Here is a 21,300-nt window from a genome sequence, read left to right as displayed (position 1 = left end):
CAATCTGGGGGATGTTGTTGGGGCCCGCATCCAGGCGGGTCAGGAGACATCGCCAGCGTCCCTTGAGGCGGCCAAATGAGAGCTCCACCACCTGGCGTGCACGGTTCAGGCGCTCGTTGAAGCACTCCTGGCTAGCGGAGAGATGGCCCGTGTAGGGGTGCATGAGCCACGGCCGGAGGGGGTAGGCCGCATCTGCGATGAGGCAGAAGGGCATGGTGGTGTCCCCCAGAGGGATCTGCCGCTGGGGGATGTAGGTCCCCGCCTCCAGCCGGCGGCACAGGCCCGAGTTCCGGAAAACCCGGGCGTCGTGGGTGCTGCCAGGCCAGCCCACGTAAATGTCCTGGAAACGTCCCCGGCTGTCCACCAAGGCCTGCAGGACGACAGAATGGTAGCCCTTCTGATTGAGGTATCGTCCTCCACTGTGATGCGGGGCGCGGATGGGGATGTGAGTCCCATCCAGAGCCCCGAAGCAGTTGGGGAAGCCCAGGGTGTCAAAGGCGGCGACAGTGGCATGTGGGTCCCCCAGCCTCACGAGCCTGTGCAGGAGCATGGCGTTGATGGCACGCACGACCTGCAGAGAAAGCACATGGGACAGCCCCAATGAGGGGTGAGCAGGGTGTGCGTGGCCCTGCCCTGCCCTGGCCTGCCCTGCCCTGCCCTGGCCCCCCTGGCCTGCCCTGCCCTGCCCTTCCCTGCCCTGGCCCCCCTGCCCTGCCCTGCCCTGCCCTGCTCTGGCCCCCCTGCCCTGCCCTGGCCTCCCCCTGTGGGTTCTCTTACCTCCATGAAGACAGCCCCGACGGTGGCCTTTCCGGCACCAAACTGCTGCCCCACGGATCGGTAGCTGTCTGGAGTGGCCAGCTTCCAGACAGCGATGCCGACCCGTTTCTCCACAGGGAGGGCACGCCGCATGGCAGTGTCTCGGTGCCTGAGTGCGGGGGTGAGCCACTGGCACATCTCCATAAATGTCTGCCGGCTCATCCTGAAGTTCCTGAGCCAGTGGTCGTTGTCCCACTCCCCAAGCACCAGCCGCTCCCACCAGTCGGTGCTGGTGGGGTAGCTCCACAGCCGCCGGCGTGTGAGGCGGGGGGTGGAGCGGGGTGCTGCAGGGGTAGGGGTTGAGCCCTGCTGCCCTGGGGGCATCTCCTCCCCTGGGGCAAGAAGGTACTCAGCTGCCTCCCACATGGCATGGAGCAGGGCAAGCCCTGCTCCTGCCGGGAGGGCTGGTTGGACCTCTAGCTGCAGCTGCTGCTGCTGCTGCTGCTGCTGCTGCTTCTGCTGCTGCTGCTGGGGGTCCATGACTGCGGCGCCCGGGGTCTGTGTGCCTATGGCTCCTCAGACTGCGTGCTGTGCAGGCTGAGTGTATGTGGGAGGGGCCCTTTAAGGGAGCGGCTAGCTGTTGCCCCGGAAGCGGTAGTCCGCCCGTTGACCCTGTCTGCACCTGTGCCTGGCATCCCTATTTCGATGTGTGCTACTTTGGCGTGTAGACGTTCCCTCGCTGCGCCTATGTCGATGTTGGGCTGCGCAACGTCGAAGTTGAACATCGACGTTGCCGGCCCTGGAGGACGTGTAGACGTTATTCATCGAAATAGCCTATTTCGATGTCGCAACATCAAAATAAGCTATTTCGATGTAGGCTTCACGTGTAGACGTAGCCCTGGAGAGCAGTGGAGCTGAAAGCAAAGGGCAGAGTGGTCACACTGGGGCACTGTGGGACACATTCAGGAGGCCAAGAATGTTGAATTTCGCAGCACTCCATCTATACTACCCTAAGGCCAATGACCCATGGTTGAATTTGTTGTTAATCCTTGTGAAAAGCAGCAGTATAAAAGTCGACCTTAGGAGACGTTCAAATTGAGAGAATGGACCCTAATGTGGACTGATTCCTTATAAAGTCACCTACATTCAAACTAATCTCCTTGTGTAGACCAAGTCTCAGTCAAGACGGGGTAGGACATCATTGCTGTAGATGCCATACAGAGGAAGACATGCTCCCATCCCCTAAAGGTTGTCCTAATTTGGGGCAGACGAGTTCAGATGTAGCAAGAGAAGAAATACCACATGAAGAAGGTAGAATATATGACTCCCTCTCTCTTTCTCAGTGCTATGAAAATTAATTCAGTAGCATATAGTGTCCAAAGGCCCAATGAGCCTGCAATATGCAGCCTTAGCACATTCAGAAAGGCTTTCAAGGAAAGGTTCCTCCATCTCTCATTAACTTTTTAATGCCCACTGACTTTGTGTATCATTGCAGTATGTCGTAAATGATAGATAAAATGAAAAATTCCAGCCCACCCAATGCAGAGTGCACTTGGCCATTGCTGCTGTGCTGTAATATTTAAGTCAGACATCCAAAAAGGCCGCCTGCCAACCCCAGAAGATTTGGAAAAGAAAATAAGAAAAATTGTCTCAAGCAGTTTTGTGGAGAATATTTTTCTTGGTGATTGAAGGTAGAAGGAAAGTGATTTTTCCTTCTTTTTTCCACCCCAAGGCATTTTGCTAGCTAAAGCTCTGGAAATGAGAGTCCTTCCTTATATCTACACCCACTGCTTGGCAATGCCATCTATTTTATGGTTCCCAGGGTTTTACTACTGAGAGGTGATTCAGTACTGAGCATGCTGCATGGTAACATACCTCTGTAATGAGACATTCTACTCTTTAGTCTCTTTTTAAAATATAAATTGCTACAATATTTACTCTTTGTCTTTGGATTCTGAAAGTGGTGTAAGGTAAACAAGCAGTGTTTTTCTCTAGAAGATGTTCAGTAAACTATATCAGACAAAGCACACAAGACTTATTTTATGAGAACAAATTTAAAATGTGTCACATAATGGGGTAAAAACCACAATCTCTCTGATTGCTTGGATTGATGTTACTAGTATTTTCCTTTAAAAGTATAACCAATCCCTAAGAAATGGCGTGAGCCACAACCCATAGAAATCAGTGGGTGTTTTTCCACAAAACGCAATGGACTTTGAGTGAAGGCCAAAAGAAAGAGGTTGTTAGTAGCTGGAGATGGACAAGTTACTCCTCTGTACAGCTGGTCAAACTGCTCAGTGCAAACAAATAATTCACCGAATTTAGTCTGGAATGTTCAACTTGATGAAAGGACTTGTGTTTCCTCTTTCCCCTGTTGTGGCTCTTTCCCCTGTGTGTCAACCAATCTTTATTTCTTTTTGTAGTTACAAATTCATATGTATTCCTATGTATATGCCAACTAGTTTAATGAACATTTTTTGTTTCAGATCTTTGACAGCTGTAATTGGATACTCTAACTCGGATGGTATTCTTTCTGTATCTGATTGGATGAATTTAGATTTTAGATAAGTTAGAGTTTAAATACAATTATTTGATATGAAAATCAGCCCTTCCCCAAATGTTTATGCAAACAAAAACTTGTTGACATGAATGTTTGCAACTGGACATGACTTTGGTTGAACTGAACATCTTCTAGTAATTGAGACAGAAATAGAACAGGAATAGACCATCTCTTCTAATCAGATGTTATTAAGTCTGGTAGGTTGTCCTCAGCAAAAATATTGAAGTTGTAATTTCAGTTTTAAAAGTTATTCCTGGCTCAGTCTTTTATTTAACAATAACATGTGGTATATGCAGCTGCTATAGCCATATTGGTTCCAAGATATAAGAGAGACAAAGTGGATTTATTGGAGCAACTTCTATTGGTCATAGAGACAAGCTTTTGAGCTGCACAAAGTCTCTTCTCCGGGCCTGGGAAACTTCATCTTGTGAATGGGGAAGAGTGGCAACTGCAGTCTACTCTCTCTTTAGACTAGGCTTCCAGAGACAGAGCAGAGCATGCTGGTGTGGTGATGGTGGTGGAAGGAGGGGTTCTGGCTCACTCAGCCCTGTCCCAAGAAGCCAACCTTGAACGAGAGTCAGCCTCTCTCTGCCACTTCCAGGCAGTCTCCCAGACAGCTGTTGTGCTGCATAAAGGCACTCTCCCAGCCATCTGGAAGAGCTTCTGACCTCAGCTGTTCCACTCCCCACCTAGACCAGCTGCTGGGTGTGGGGATGATATGTGATCCTGCATGCTCCCACCACAACTTGTCCACCTCTGTCAGCAGCCAGTCACTCAGATACACAGAATAGGCTCCAAAGAGATATAAATCTTATAATGCTTAAAAACTGCCTTCACCAAACAAGGGAACTCCACCAGGGAAGTAGATCACATCAGCTATGGGCTCACCAGATGCCCCAAGAGAACCTGCTTCTATAAACGAATACAATCCCTCCACTGCACACCTCTGGTTGTCGCCTACCACCCCAGCTAGAACTCAGAGGGAATCAGCAAACTGTTAGAACCCAAACTCCATGGTGATCACATCCAGAAAGAGCACTCCTCTTGAGGCTTACAAACAACCATCTAAGCTCAACAGCAGCAGCAAGTTCCCTAAAGACCAGGACACAGCAGATCAAAGAGGCGTCACACCTTGCCAGAATTACATATGCAAAAACTAGACATGTCTCCACTGTTACCATAAACTTCCCACACATCATCTTTTAAGATCCATGAGTCCCATACATGCCCATCCCAGACTGTGAGGGAACTTATCCAATGCTCTAAATGACCCAATATCTACTCTGTTGATAAAACAAGACAGTCATGACACCATTGACTGCACTGACACAGAAAATGATAAAAGGTTTAAAACTCCGTATCATCTGTGGGAGAACACTTCTCATGGAGTGATTACTCTGCTGGGACCTCACACTCCACATCCTCAAAGGAAATCTGCATCATAGCTTCACAAGATGAGTCTGCGAGCTCAGATTCATAATTCTGCTAGATACTAAAATCAGCAGAGACACTCACCAGTGCTGACTGTGGGGATGCTCCAGGGCTGGTGCACCCATGGAAAAAATAAGCAGGTGCTAGGATCCCACTGGTGCTTGGAGGTAGAGGGAGGAGTGTGCTCCCCCACACCCAGACCCAGTGCTGCCTGCCCAATGGTTGCCCCACTGATTAACACCTCCCCTTCCTCCTGGCACCTTCCACTGACCACAGACTGGACTTTCCGTGTTGTGCAGGAGCTATGGGAGAGACTGAGAAGGGGATGCTCATCAGAGGGAGCTCAGCAAAAAGAGGCAGAGCATGGAAGAGGTGTGTAAGAGGTGCAGGTTGGGGGGGCAATGCTAGGGGTTGAGCACCCCTGGAGAAAAGTGGAAGCCAGTGCTTGCGAAGACACTGGATTTATGGTTTGTTACAATAATTTGTAACCCTCGTAAATTCCTCACCCAGCCTTCTCCTCATGTGACTGGAGAGATTTTAATGGGTCATGTCTCTTTGAATGGTCCCTTAAATTTGTAAAGGAAACTCCTGAAATAAGCGGCTTCAAGTTGCATGTCACTCGCTTTAACACAAGTTAAGCACACCTTGAACCTGCTCTGTGACACTCTAGATAGGTCTACACTGTAAATAGAAACCTGCAGCTGGTCCATGCCACTTTATTCTCACTGGGCTTGGGCTAATTAATTGTTTAATTGCTGTGTAAGCACTGAGGCTTGGGCTGCAGTATGACTCAAAACATCTCCACGACAATTAAACAGCCCTTTAGCCTGAGGTCTGCATGTTCCTGGGCCGGGTACATGTTTTAATCTGCAGTGCAGACATTCACTCTGAGTATATTTCTAGCCCTGCAGAAGAGCTCTGTGCACCTTTAAAACTTGTCTCTCTCACCAAGAGAAGTTAGTCCAATGAAAGATATTACTTTATGCACCTCATCTTGCTAATAAATTACTTGTTACAAGAATTGGGCTATCCTTTATTTTATAATACTATTGTTTAAAAACACTAAATAGTATTTAAATAAACCTTTAAAATCTGATACATTGCTACACTCGACATGTTATAGTTCGTGGCATTGGTCCTCAATTAGACCAGTGGAAGTATGCTATTAGGAGTCTAATGGGATTTCGAATAGGCAATAGGTATTTGGATGCGCACATAGGCACTTCAGACCTGTGAACAGATGATCACAATGGTCTCTGCTGAGTTCTATTAATCTATTAAAATTGGTGTTTGCATGACTCAGGACCCAATTCTTCAAGATGAAAAGTGCCTTCAACTCTCACATATATCAAAAGGAGTGGAGGTAGCAAGGTAGCACAGTTCTCCCTGTGGTAATCAAAACCAGGTTCTAAGCATATGTCTACTTACAGATAAAACATGCGTGGCTGGCCTGGCATAGCTGTCTCAGACAAATCAGGCTCAGGCTTCAGGATTAAAAATTGCTGTGTAGACAGTCAGATTTGGCTAGAAACCAAGCTTCAGAACCCTCCACCTTCTGCAGGTTTTTCAACTTTGTGTAAACATAGCGTAAGTCACAGGTGCTCATTTTACATGTCTAAGTGCCAATGCGAGCATCAATTATGGGATTTCCCATTGTCCTACTTATATGAGAAAAGAACACAAGGCATCAGAGATGGAAGTGTCACTAGTCAGATAGCTAATGTCTGTTATTTGCAGGACACTGAGTGACTGTAAATCTTATCTGGCTAATAATATCTAGTGATCACTGTCACTTAGTGTTTTTGGTCTTTTACTGTAGGTGCGAAACAGATATTGATGAGTGCCACTCTGATCCATGCTTGAATGGAGGTCTCTGCCAAAATCTACTTAACAGATACCAGTGCATCTGTGATATAAACTATGCCGGCGACCACTGTGAGGTAGATGTAAGCGACCTCTCCTTTTTTGTCTCCTTATTATTGTGGCAGAATCTCTTTCAGCTTCTCTCCTACCTTATTCTGCGAATGGATGATGATCCAGCAGTTGAATGGGGTGAACAGGAAGATTATTAGCATTCTGTACACAGTATTTCAAACTCATTGAAATAAAATGGAAGATGCCTTGACTGAGCAGTTTAGGACTCAGAATAGTAATAAGAACCATATTCTAAAAATCATTTACTATTGTTTTGAATATATTAAAATATTTTATTTAAATAATTAATTCTCCCATGTATAGCTTTAAATGCAGGAGCTAAACTTCTAGATAGCATCACATTTCTTTATATTATTTTGTGTAAAAATAAGAGCTATTACAGAACATTCCAAAACAAACGTCAGATCTTGGTTCTTACCTGTTAATGGGTAATTTTCACTCTGGTTTGGTTCATTTGCTTATTTTTGCAGCAGATGCTAGTAGATAGTGCATATCAGTTTGAAAATACAGACTTCTTCCACTTCTGTTGATGTAATGCATGGTGCAGAGGCTTGCAGTTTAATGCATAGGATTAGTCCCTGACACAGCGCTAAGTGCTGAGGATGAAACCCTTGCTCCACTGAAGTTACTAGCAAAGATCCTGTTTAGTTAAATCAGACCCTTAAAAGCCTAACATATCACACACAATTTTGTTCACTGATGTTGATTTAGTAGTTTGGTTCTGTGTCTGTAAAATCAGGTATGTGACATCAGTGGACAATGTGACACCAGTTTGGACTGGCTACTGGTGAAATACTGGGCCTAATCCTGTTGGAATCAATATCAAAAGTCTTTGACTTCACTGGGAGAAGGACTGGCACTACTATCTGTGCTTCACATTTGAATAAAGATAACTTGATTGAAACAAAATCCAACTGTTCTAGGAATCCCCAGAGAGTGGTTTTCACACACACATTGTCATATGTATTTGTTCATTTTAACTGAAGGCCCAATTAGAATATTATATTTCAATCACAGAGGTAGAATTTGTTAGTTGTAGTATTGCTATCATGTTAAATAGATATAAGTTATTGTTGGACTTAGCATGTCTATACTTTAATACATAATTCCGAAGCAATATGCTTACTTTTCACTTCAGGAATTAATAACTCACATCACTAATACATTGTGCATTGTTATTTTTTAATGAATGAAGATGAAGTCCACAATATTGCTCACCATTATAGATCAGGCCTGATTCAGCAAAGCACTCTGGCATGTACTTAGAATCGAACATACAAGCAAGTTGAATTCAGTGGGATTTAATCACTTGCTTAAGTACCTGGCTGAATCTGGGACAATATGTTCATATCGTACTTTGTTCTTTCTGGACTGGAGCGTTTACATGACAGATACACTAATGAATTGTGCAATAGATTATTTGAGTATTATTACTCGTTACATTAGCACACCCTCCTTTGTGTAGTGCCCTGGCGCTCACCATTCACCAGAGTTAATTGATTACAGCACCGTGTTTCATTATTAATAAGCTACAAGCTATGCAGGCAGAGGTATGGGAAAGAGATCTTCATTAAGTATGCCGAGCAGCCAGAGTTACATTCTGAGGCTCTGCGCTTTGAGAGACAGCAGCATTGGGTACATGAGCATAGAGATAAAAGATCTGCAGTACTCCTGCAGCTGTCTTGGGTCAGCTCACTAGACCTCACAGGAGGGCTAGGGCCAAGGAGCTAAAAATTGATGTTTAGATGTTTGGTCTCAGCTTTGAGACTATCCACACTCACGATGAGGTCCCACAGCTCATGCTCTAGTCTGGGCCCAAGAGTCTACACTGCCATTTGTCAGTCTCAGAGCCTAATCTTGAGACATAGTTTTTAACCCCATTTAGACATAGTCTGAGTGTCACATGCATCACACGCCCATCCTGACACTTGACTTTCTTTCTCCAGTTTTATTCATTATTGTATGCATGCATATAATACTGTTATTAGTCTCTGTTACACATAGCATGTTAATGTTTCAAGGAGCTGCCCTGGTCTGAAAACTTAAGTGTAATACATTGCCATATAATAATTGTATTATGCAAAGGTAATTCCTTTATCATCTTCCTTTAACTAAAGAAATGTCTGAGGCAATTTAGGGTTGATCTCTTGTAAAAATGTTTTATTCCTATCTTTTGTTTAAGATACATACACCACACTCTGTGAATAGAATATGATAAAATCTGTTCCATGTTGGGGATGAAATTATCGTAACAATATTGAAAACATTAACCCTAAATGTTCTATTATGTATACTAATGGATTATTTTAGAACAGGATAGAATTATTTGGATGTTATGCTTTTTAGCCAGTTTAGACTATGGGGCAAGCAAATGTTAAAGTGTTGGTATTAAACTCAGGCAACTAAGGCACCAACATGGCAAAGTACATTGGCACATACTTAACATTCAGCACATGTTTAAATTAGAGTTGATTAATAAAAATGTTATGGAAAGTTTTCCTGCTGAAAAATCTGGTTTTACTGAAACTAGCAGTTTTCACAACAAACTGACAAATATGACCAAAATTTCGATTTCCCTGAAGGAAATGTCAAAATGAAAAGTTTCTTTGCAACCAACACTGAGGTCTGAAACAATGTGTTGGCTTTAAAATGACAAAAGAAAACAAAAATAGTTTGATTCATTTTCACTTAAAATGTCATTTTGTTTTGACATCTTGAAATTGAAAAGAAAAAGAAAACATCTTATGTTGAAATTTCAATTCAAACTGCAATTTTCATTTTGGTTCATTAAAAATGTTTTTTCTGCTTTACTGAAACCAAGCACTGAAAACATTTTGAATAGTAACAGAGAGATAGCTGTGCTAGTCTATATACTATCAAAACAAAAAAGCAGTGCAAGTGCTACTGGACTGCTTTTTTGTTTTGAAAACATTTTGATATTTCAAGACAAAATGAATAGCCATCTTTTTCATGGTGTTAATCTGAAACAAAAATATTTACTTTGAAACTTCCAGCAGGAAAGCTGAAATTTTTTTAGATTAAAAATACCAAGATATTTTGCTCAAAATTTTCTCACTGGAAAAAATGTTGGTTTTCCAGCTAGTTCTTCCTTAAATCCCTTTGAAGTTAATGGAAGTTAAGTGCATAATTAAGTGGTTTGCTGCATAGCAAAGTCTGCTGAACATTATGCCACAAAGCTACCTCCAATACTTCATTTCAGTTTGCTGTTAAGAAACAAGTAAAGCTGGGGAGAGAGATGCATCTTGTATCACTGCTTCTAGTTTACTGTGTTTAAAATGCACCAGATGCACACCAAAGAAAATATACATGTTGTCGCATCGTGTGGGCGTTACAAAGCCCTGCAACCCAACCACCGTTAGATGTGACTTGTATTGAGCAGGTAAAACAGAAGGTTTATTAGTCGCCAGGATCACAGCATAGAACAGACCTGTTAGTACAGAAACCAGAAGCAGTCTGTACAATCCATTTTGGGGAGAGAGGACCCAGAAAGGGTCCCCACGCTGGGGCCGTGGCCCTCCTTCCTTCCTCTCAAGTCAGCCAAGATTCCACCAACCCAGCTGCCCAGTTCCAATTCAAACCAGCAAGGCCCCAGCTCCCTCTTTTGTCCTAGGTCCTGAGGAAGAAGGGTGTGACCTAGTTGCCTAGGAGGCCCATTTTGTACATGTGAGACATTATCACAGCGATTTCCATCACCAACTATGCATTGATGCTATGCCAAGCACCCTTCTCATGTTACTATAGTACGGTAGGAAACGCATGCAATCTGTGGAATAAACCAGGGGAATACAATTCTCATGCACTCCTCTGTCACATCTCTCCCACTTCAAGAGCAAACTAAGAGGGGCCACTTAGCCAGTGACACAAGGAAGTTCTGGACCCTCCCTGTGTGATTGGGCACCAGCCATAACATAGTTGTTCCCTTTAATATGGACCACCTCTACGTCAGAATCCTGCAGGAACAGGCTCTACCTCTACTGGCCCTTTTCATTTGATGCAGCCAGGTTAGGAGTGAGCCTTTAGAGTACACAGTGAAGTGCTGCCCAAACACATATGGCAGCAGCTTTTTAAGAGCCTACACCATGGTCAGACATTCCTTTTCCATGGCTGCTAAGTTCTGCTCCCGGGGCAGCAGCTTCTTGCTGCAGTGTACAATGGGGTGTCTCTCCCACTTTTTGTCCACCTGCATTGGTAGCACACCCAGCCCAGCATCTGATACATCAGTAAACACCATCAAGGGCTTGTCAAAGTCTGGACTTACCAGCACTGGGCCCCGACCAGGGCCTTCTTCAGCAAACAGACAAGCCACTGACAGTGCTCAGTCCAGACCACCTTGTCTGGCTTACCCTTCTTACACATTTAGTGATGGAGTTAGAATTGAGCTTAATAGAGGCACAAACCTCTGGTAGTACCCACTATTCCAGTGAAGGCCTGGACCTGCTTCTTAGTCTGGGGCACTAGCCAATCTCTGATGGCCTCCAGGTTAGCTGGCTCTGGCTTTAAGCAGCCACGTCCCACCTTATAGCTCAAGTAGGCTACCTCGTCCATCTTTACCTTGCACTTCCCTGCTTTGATAGTCAGCCCAGCCCCCTGAAGCCAGTCTAGTACCTGGCTGATCTGCGACACATGGTCCTCCCACATTTGCCTGAAGACACAAATGTCATTGAAGTAAGCCAGAGCAAAACTCTCCATCCCACTCAGCAGCTTGTTCACGAGGTACTAGAAGGTGGTAGGCGCCCCTTTGAGGCCAAAAGGCAGGACTAGAAACTTATAAAGCCCCAAAGGGGTGATAAAAGCAGATTTTATCCTAGCATTTGGATTTAATGGCACTTATGAGTAGCCCTTGGTGAGGCTTATGGTAGTGAGCTTCCCCCAGCTTGCTAAGGAGGGCATCAGGCCTAGGCATGGGCTAGGATCAAACATGATGATGGCACTGAGCTTGCGATAATTCATACAGAAACAGATCAACCCATTCTTTTGGGAGACCAGCACCACACAAGGGCTGAAGGATGTCTGGATCACCCCTAGTGCCAGCATGTACTGCAGCCCTCCCCTAGGAGCTGGGCTGTGCTGAAGCTAGCCAGGTTCCTCAGCTGCTGCAAGGGGGGATCTTTTTACAACTCAGCCAGGTAGTCCACAGTCAGGGAAGGGATGGGAACCTGTGTCCTCTCTCTGCCTGTGTACAGGGTCACTGGCCAAGGAAGCCTGGCTTTTGGGGTCCCTTGTGTCCTGGGGAAGGATTCTGTGGTTCTGGCAGGGTGCCCTCCCGCAGACCAGAGCACCCCTTGCTTTTTCTAGGGCATTGTGGGCGTCATCTGGCCAGTTCTCCTGGTATACCAGCACCTTAGCAGGCAAATGTTGGTGCACCCCCACCTTTTTGTGGCCCTCCTTATTTCCCTATTTTACATACACTCTTGCCATGGGCACCCGGAACAGGGTTCTGACTGTACCCCTCAAAGTCAGGTGATAGTTGGGCATCACCTAATCTGGTGCCATCACATTGGGCCAGGCCAGCATCACATCCACACCCCTATCCCAGAACCCCCGACCTTCTTCTATCCACCATCAGAGGCCGAGGCATTTACTTGGCAGAGGCAGCCCTACACCCACTCTGTAAACCAAGAACTTTGCTTCTGGAGCCCCCAGAGGAGCTGGCCTGAGGGGCTGCCTCCTCCCAAGCGAAGGGCAAATTGCCAACCCCTCCTGCCAGGCGAGCCTCCCCGTCCTGCAGTTGGGTCCCCACCCATTTAACCCCATGAGTCCCCTGGTTGCTTAGCCTGTTAGGGAACTTGGGGCACTGGGCCCACTTGTGGCCCTTCTGCCCACAGGATGACAGATCAGGGTCCATTGGTTTCCTTGGGTTGGTTGGTCCACCCTGGTATTAGCTGTCCCCCTCAGAAGGGTGAGGGGCTTACGTGAGCACCCCATCTGCAGGGTCCCAGGGCTGCTTCCCTTCTGCAATCCTGTGAATTGGTCCATCTGGGGTTCCCCCTCACACATGGAGTGGCTGGCTATAAACTCTTCAGCCAGCTGCCCTCCACTGTGTAGGTTCTTTGGCTTCCGGTTGATGAGCTGCATTTTCAAGTTGGAGGGAAGAGTTCATACAACTGCTTCAACACCATCACCTCAGTCAGTTCCTTTCTAGCCCACTAGCAGGCATATGACCCCAGCCAGAGGAGCAGTTCCAGGTACGTCTCCCCAGGGGCCTTCTGTGACCGCCAGAACTTTTTCTGGTCAGCCTAAACTTGTTTAGCAGGGCTTCTTTGAACAGTTCAGAGTTCCCTGCTTGTACTCCACACACTTGTCTGAACATTCCATTTTCATTAAAAGTTTCTTTTCTGCACTCAGACTCTGCGCTTGCGAGTGGGGAAGCATTGCCTCTCCAAGGCGCCAAGAGGGTGTGTAAATTTCCCAGGCTACTGGGTGGGGAATCAAGCCAGTTCTGTGTTAGATGGATGAAAAGGAGCCCTAACATATTGAACCCGGCCCTGGTTGCTGCTGACTGCTTCCAGTAGAAGAGTTACATTTTTGGGACCCAGTACGTGGGTGATATGCTGGAGCCTGTCTGCAGAATGAATCCCATGCAGATCACAGGCTTTTTCAAAGATGTTAAGGAAAGCATCTATGTCCCCCCAGCCACCCCCTTAAACTGGGACAGGATGTTCATATCAAAGCTTCACCCAGTCTGGGGTCCCCTACCTCCATCTTGGCTCACTGCTGCAGGAGTATCTGTAGCTCTTAGTTCTGCCATCACCCATTCATGCTGCTGCTGTTTTTCTCGGTCTTCCAAGAAAATCCTCACACACTCCACCTCGTCACACATGTATAACAATTGCCAGCATATGGTTTCCTCAATCCTAGGAGCTTGATGTTGAAATACATAGATATATACTATGCCATATATTATATACATATTACACATTACATAAAAAGTTACACATTTCATATATGTCAAATAGCAGTGCTATAGTTCAGGCTCTTTCCCTCAACATACGTATCACTAATGCTATGATATCCAATGGGATTGTAAATGATTTCTGCCCTTCCTCTAATGCCTTGTCATCGTGAAACATCTCCTGACTCAGAAATGCTGCTCTTTCTTCTTTGTACTTCTGTATCCTCAATTACCTTGTGTGTGTACATTGCTTTCCCATCTTTATCCATAAATTAAACCTTCTGCCTTCGTCTTTTCACGCCTACTTCTCGTTTTTCTGCTGAGGACAGTTTTCATTTGCTTTAAGTGTACCATGATGTCTGACTGTTTACGCTTCACTTATCTGCTACATAACCATGTAAAACGTAGCATTCCTGCATGATAACAATACCCTTTTCATGTATGTGGCTCATCAGGCATCTTTTCAGACTGAAGCCATTTAGTTGGAGGTGCATTATTCTGCATCCCCAGACAAGTGTCCTTTATTGCTAATTCCAGAATATACTGAGTGCCTGATATTTTGATTTCACCAGATGTCATTAGAAAAAGCATTCACCTGAGACTTCCTTATTTAAAGCAGAACCCTGCTCTTCCCCAAGTATTTGATGCTAGAATTTGACTATGTTTTAAAGTAACAACTACAAACAAAGCATGCCACAGTGAGGGAACAATGGCAGACATAGCTTAAGCCAGACAACACAAATTAGTCCAAATAATTACAGTAATCTCTCAATTTACACGGAGGTTGTGGTCTGGGCAACCTCCACGTAAATAGAATTTTGTGTAAATAGGGGGCGGGACTGGGGGAGCAGGTAGCTGGGGGAAATGAAGGGAGCAGCCACACGGCCTCCAGCTTCTCCCAGCTGGGGGACACACAGCTGCTTGCCCAGAGGTTTCTGAGAAACCACGCTGCAAGCAGCTGTCTGTCAGGGATGGCAGCCTGACTCGTGGCTGCTGCCCTGACAGGAAACTGCTCCTGTCAGGGGCGTCAAGAGTCAGGCTGCTGCCCCGACAGGAGCGGTTCCCCGGTCCTGGCTGGGTCAGCAGTCGCAATTAAGACATGAGCACCTTGATTGCACGTATCTGGAGGGTTTACTGTACTAGGATCTTTACAACATCAAGATGGGTTGATAGTTGAATATGTTCAAATTCCTTCTTTACTGTTAAATTTACTCTATTTTCTTGTTACTATTCTATTAAATGACAAAAATTGCAATTCAATAATTTAAAAGTAACAGAGAGAGGAGACGAATGGCAGAAAGTGTCTGTCGATACTGCGCAGTTGATTCAGACAAAGTGACCCACAAAAGCTTTTGTGAAGAACTGGGCTAGTTTTTATGTTCCTTCCCTAAATGCATTTTGAAAAAAGAGAAGCAAAGCAAAACAAACACAGGTATCAGAGAGGGAGCCGTGTTAGTCTGTAGCTTCAAGAACAACAAAAAGTCTTGTGGCACCTTATAGACTAACAGGTATTTTGGAGCATAAGCTTTCGTGGGCAAAGACCCGCTTCGGGTCTTTGCCCACGAAAGCTTATGCTCCAAAATACCTGTTAGTCTATAAGGTGCCACAAGACTTTTTGTTGTTCTCAAAACAAAAACAGGTATTTTTTGGTCTTCATTTGTTTTGACTTTAAAAATTCAGATGTCATTACTCTGGAAGATTGTATGGTGACTGGAAATTTATTGAAATTATGAAATCCCAAGAGAACAAAATCTGAGTAACTCACAAACACAGGGATTTTTAGTCAGGTGATTTTAAAAGTATTTCATTACCTTATTAACACTATTTACTTTCAATACCCAACAAATTCTTGGGCGTTAGGTTGTGTTTGTTAAAGTGTAAATGTATCATCTCCTTCTGTTAAGACGTGATAGCCCATGTAGTTCATCTTCTGGGCCTATCCCAAACACAGACCTGCCAACTAGGGGGCGAAGGGTGCAGTTGTCCCCAGCCCCTGCATTTCAAAGAGGCCTGGAGTGCCGGGCCCCTTTGAAATGCCGCAACCGTGCTTCTCTGGTTGCACACGACTGTGAGGTTATTTGTTGGAGTGGGGCAGTGCCATGGCCCAGGAAGTACTGAAGGGGTCCCACCCCTTCTGCCCTTGGCCCCACCTTTCCAGGGTGCAGAGTCAAGCTACCCCCTTCCACTTTGCCCCAGGAACTACAGCAGCTGTTAGACCCACTGCCCAAACACATTTTCCAATGAAACCAGAGGAGATTGGATTTTATAGCCAGGATATTTAAGGTTTTAAAATTTGGAAGTTAATAAATATCAGATGAAATAAGTTGAATTTATGATCTTTTTTTTAAAGGACTTTCCGTTGCAGGTCATCTCTAAAGGGGCACAACCTATATAGCTAATAGAAGATTTGGCTGCATTAGTCAGGAGTAGAAGAACCAGGGTGTACTTAATTACACATGATTTCTCAGGCTTTTCAGGGATTTAACAGGCTCCCCTGCTTGCAGAAAAAGACATATATACACGTAGAGTTTAAGGTCAGAAGGGACCATCATGAACATCTTGGCTGAGTCCCTGCACATTGCAGACCACAGAACCTCAAACTACATTTACACAGTGAAATGAAATTGAATATATCAGTCAACTTTGTAACACTGGGTTTTATAAAGTCAAAGTTGAGTATCTGCACCTCCCCAAAAAGTCGACAGTGCGTCCCCACGAAATCGCCAAAGTTCAACTGTTGAAGCAGCGCACGGTTGGAATCTATCCCACAGTTCCCTCTGTCCCATAGCCTTCTGGTTTTTTTCGCTGGTGCATTATGGGAAAAAATGCCCCCACAAGTTCTTATGGGTGTGTAATGTCATCTTCCCACACTGCGTTGCCCTCATTCCCTCCCTTTGAAAGCAAACAACCATTTTTCAGAAGTCTCTTTCCCTGGTGACAGAAAGTCTTTAAAAGGTCCTCATTATGGACCTTTTAAGCAAATGTGTCCTGAGAACAGCCATTTTCATCTTTCCAGAGTGCATTGCCCTCATTCCCCTCCCATTGAAAGCGAACGGCCATTTTTCAGGAGGAAAGAAGAAAAAGTAGGGAGTCCCAAGCAGAGGTCACTGAACCATGTCAACAGGTTGCTCAAGGAGTTTTTCCCCCGTGAAAGAAACAGTGGTAGAATCTGGATCCATGTGGCTTGAGAAAGACAATATTATTCACAGAGGAGGAAAGTAGGGAATCCCTAGGGAGAAAGAAAGAAAGCTAAACAGATGGTGGGCTTCAGAAAATTAAGCACCCTTTGTAAATATATTTTGGGAGCACCCAGCTGACTGTGCCACGTCAATAGGTTGCTCAGCTAGTTTTCCCCTGGTGAAAGAACAGCTTTCATTGTAAGGCAGCACATCAGGGGACTGTCAATCCCACATGCTATAATATTGTTTATGATAACAGTGGATCAAAACCAGATTGCATGCAGGGAAGTGGGGAGGAAATCACAAGGTGAAGCACCCGAATGAGCAGTTGTAGCACCCAGCTGACTGCACCATATCCTCATGCTGCCCAGGTGGAACAAACTGGCTCCATGCAACTAGGAAAAGAGCTGTGGGAGCACCCAGCTGACTGTGCCATGTCAACAGGTCACTCAACTATTCTCCCCCGAGGGAAAATATATAGAACCATCAGGCCACTGCAGAGACGGTGGCTCCCCCTGAGCCACATGCTTTGAGAAAGGAGAGTACTGTAGCAGGGCTGGGGGGCACATAGGTGCAGCTGGTGAGAGGAGGGAGGGGCAGGCCAGAAAGTAGGTGTGGCTGGGGCTGGCCCCCCCAGCTAAACTCAGCTGAAAGGGTGCAGCTGAGGGAACAGTTGACATAGTGCAGTCACCTGTCTTCTTAGTAAGTGGGGGTCCCAGACCAGAAAATTCAGGCTGCCCTCTGTGGGGACGGCCACCCCCACCCTGTAACCTGTTGACATTGTTCTATCACTTGTGTGCCTAGGAGGGTGGTGGGGTCAGACCAGAAATAGGTGCAGTCTGGGCTGCTCCCCCCAGCTAAACTCAGCTGGCAGCCATCCCCCTGCAGCATGCTGCCTCACAGGGGCCAGCCAGCCCCTGAAAATATTTGCCGAGGGGGCAGCCAGCCCCCTGTCACTTGGGGAGCCCCCAGAAAATGTGAAGCACAGAAGCCTTCACCCCATGCAGGGCGTGCTGCTGTCTGGAAGCATGATCCACACTGCACAGCTGGCATGTGGCGTGGCGTGGTGTGGCGGAGGCTAGCCACATGGTGTGGTGGGGTGGGGACTAGCCTGCCAGCCACATGGTGCCTGTGGGGGAAGGGAGCTGCCCTGTGGGGTGGGAACTATCCCACCAGCTGCATGGCACCTAGAGTTGGGGACTAGCAACATGGTGCAGTGGGAGCTAGACTCCCAGTTGCATGGCGCTGGTGGCAAGAGACTGCCTTCACCCTGTACAGGACAGGACATGTTGCTGTCTGCTGTGCTGCTGTCCGGTCCCCACAGCCAAGCTGCCACATGGTGTGGTGGGGTGGCAGGTAACCCACCAGCCCAAACGCGATCCTGCTTCCCCTGATGGCTCCATGCTGGGACTCTCTTAAAGGGCTAGATCCAATTGCTACAGTAATCAGAAAGAAATGAAATTACAATGCTGGGCTTCCTATTTCCTACTTCCTGCACACCTGGAGAGCAGGGGAGGTGAAAGCAGACAGAATGTGCACATTCTGGGCATTGTGGGATACCTCTGGAGGCCAATAAAATCAATTTAAAGAAACGCTGCTTCCACACTAACATTTATCCAACCTTTTTATTATGAACTTGGCATTAAGCCACATTTGGAGTTGATGCAAGAAAGTCAACCTTAGTGCTCCTTAAAATCGACCTACTGGTATTTGCAGTGAAGAAAATCACATTGTAAAATTGAGCTAAGTGCCTTAATATTGACTATATGCTATCCTGTAGACATAGCCTCACATACCGCTTTTGTAAATCAGTTAGCTATGGGCCTATTGCAGAGCTCTTTAAAAAAATCTTTAGTAAAAACTTCAAGTTATAGAGTGTCCTCCATTTACTTTAGTTCAAAACAGCAAGTGACCTGTGCCCCAGCCTGCAAAGGAAAGCAAACACCCAGGGTCTCTGCCGTGCTGAACCTGGGGAAAAAAATCCTTCCTAGCCTCCATCCTGGCAATCAGAATCTAAATCCTCCACAGATCGCTGGCTCTTGCTCTTTGAATACAAGTCTCATGATAGTTCATGTTTTGTTTGCAGTCCAGCTTCTGGGGACACTTGCTTATGTGACACTCTCAGCTTTCATATGTTGAAAAAGTACAAGTTCCTATGCTTCATAATTTCAGAAAAGGGTGTGAAAATGTGATCGGAGTACCCCTAAAAGCTCAGAGACCAGAACAGAAATTGAAATAATTTAAATTAAAAAGATTATTTTTAAAAATCTCTCATGATTTTAAGCCACTTACAGAGGTGGGTGGGTTACCTCATGTGATTTTTTTTTTTGAACGTTTAACATTTTCTCCACTTTGTGCCCTGAAGTTATAATTTCCCTCACTGGCACTGAGTCAGGACCGAGCAAAGCTAGTTCATCCCTGGCAGGTGTTTGTCAAACATGATCTTGAAAACCTCAGCTGACCAGCATTCCACAAAGTCCTGTAGAAGAGTATTCCAGAGCTTAACTATCCTGATAGAACATTTTTCCTGATGTCTGACCTAAATCACTCCCTCGCTGCACATGAAGCCAGTTTTTTCCTACACTGAATATATACACATCAACAAATTATGTTTGTACTTTTAAAAGTTTTCCTGAACTGCATCATGGACTTCATCTTTAGAATGGTATTCACTCACCTGTGAAAGGTTCCCTGATTGCATACATTCACGTAATGCAGAACTGGTGCCTGGATTCATGAGACACAATTAAAGTTCAGCTAATTAAGATGTCTAGAATCCCCCTACCCCTCCAACACTATTTCTATTTTCATGTCCTCTTCCAACTGTTACTAATTCACCCTCCTGGGTCAACAGGCAAGTGGCACATGCTGCATGATTACACTTCACATTAAATGTTGTTATAATACACTCATGAGCCCATACAATGTGATCCTTTTTCAGTCCAGATTCAACAAAAATTCAGTCAGGCTTCCATAGGGTGGAAGCTTGGCATTGTGATTGAATCTGCCCCTCAGTGATGAGTTAACATATTCAATAACTGCAAGTGTTAGTAATATGAATGTATCTGATGGTATTTAATTACACTAATTAATGCTTGCTGCCTCATGAATAATTTATTCACCAACTATGTGCATTTTCATATTTATGTAATTATTTATGAATAATTATCGCATTCACTCAAAAGCATAGACATCAGGAGTTTAACAACTATATCTTCACTCTCCTGTCAAACATCCCTCCCAGCGCATCTTTCTGTCTGGCTCCTGCATATAGCATGTACTCAGGGCTAACAGAGATCTTATTTTTAAGACTTTTAATGCAATATTTTGATCAACGGGGGCCCACACAGTCACACATGGTTTCAGACAGAACCAGCCCTTCATCTGATGTCCGCCAACCATTCTCCAAGCTTTGACAGGATGAGTGCAGTGTTTCACTGTGTATTCTGGGGCATACTTGGCTCAGACCTCGCCATCATTTGGGCCATGTCCATGCAGAATTAGGTGCCCCCCCCATGTTGTGATAGTATGCTGTGCTCGCACTGCTACCTTAAAAGGGGGAACCTGGTGGCCTTAAGAAGATTTTTTCAGATTGTTAACTTGAATTGAAAAAGAAAAAATTCTAACCCTTTTGGCCTAGTGTACACCACACGCAGCCCTGCCATCAATCTAACCTACACAACTTCAGCTGTGCAAATAGCACAGCTGAAGTCCACGTACTTACTATGGTGTCTTCCATGGGGTAAGATCAGTGGGGTACAGTCCCATCGACTTTGGCTACTCTTCTCATCCTGGTGGAGTACTGGCGTCAACAGAATGTGCTTGGAGGTCAAGTTATCTTGTTTAAGCAAACACAGCAAATCAACCTCAGATGTACAACCCCGAAGAGCGACAAAGGAAACCTCCCAAACATTGAGATACAATGCTGCCTTTTGTGCATCTCCAGATAGCCCAATAATTGCCAGAGGGGGTGTTTGGCTTTGCCATCAAGGATTTTGTTCCTTGGGAGTTTGCTTTGGTCCAATGAGTTAACCACACATGCCTAAATAAAATCAATGGGGGTGGAAACAGGAGCCAAAAACTTATGTGAACTTATTCCACTGACTCCTGCTGTGCCCATGCAGAAGTTGCACAACTGCTCTGTCTCTATCATGGAAACTTCAGTGAGGCCAGCACTTGCAATTTAATCTCCATAACTGTAGTGTTTCTAAAGTCCCGACCTCAAGGCAAGAATCACTTTCACAATCAATAAGTCTCCAGCCGTCCTGGGTGCAAAGCTTGAAAAACATGCCCTCCAAAGGTTGAAAAACCAGAAGGCAAATCAAAAGTGCTCCAAATTGCTCATATTTTTAAAAACAATGATTTTAAAGCCAATGTCTGATTTCGTAGCTTAATGCATGATTTTTTAATGCACTGGGTTGGCAAAACTGGAATTATAGTCACAGAGAGGTAGCCATGTTAGTCTGTATCTTCACAAAACAAAAAAGCAGTCCAGTAGCACATTAAAGACTAACAACATTATTTAT

At 45.3% G+C, this 21,300-nt stretch overlaps 1 protein-coding gene across 1 annotated transcript in view; it reads left to right on the top strand.

The window, feature by feature from the left end:
• CRB1 (crumbs cell polarity complex component 1) overlaps positions 1 to 21,300 on the top strand; it is a 156,503-nt gene that overhangs the window by 111,499 nt on the left and 23,704 nt on the right. Inside the window, exon 11 of the mRNA XM_075003295.1 lies at positions 6,567 to 6,693. Coding sequence (XP_074859396.1) covers positions 6,567 to 6,693 — 127 coding nt within the window. The remainder of the gene's footprint in view (positions 1 to 6,566; positions 6,694 to 21,300) is intronic.

Source organism: Carettochelys insculpta, chromosome 9 (genome assembly GCF_033958435.1).
Source record: "Carettochelys insculpta isolate YL-2023 chromosome 9, ASM3395843v1, whole genome shotgun sequence".
Classification (NCBI taxonomy): Eukaryota; Metazoa; Chordata; order Testudines; family Carettochelyidae; genus Carettochelys; species Carettochelys insculpta.
This window is presented reverse-complemented; position numbering and strand designations above follow the sequence as displayed.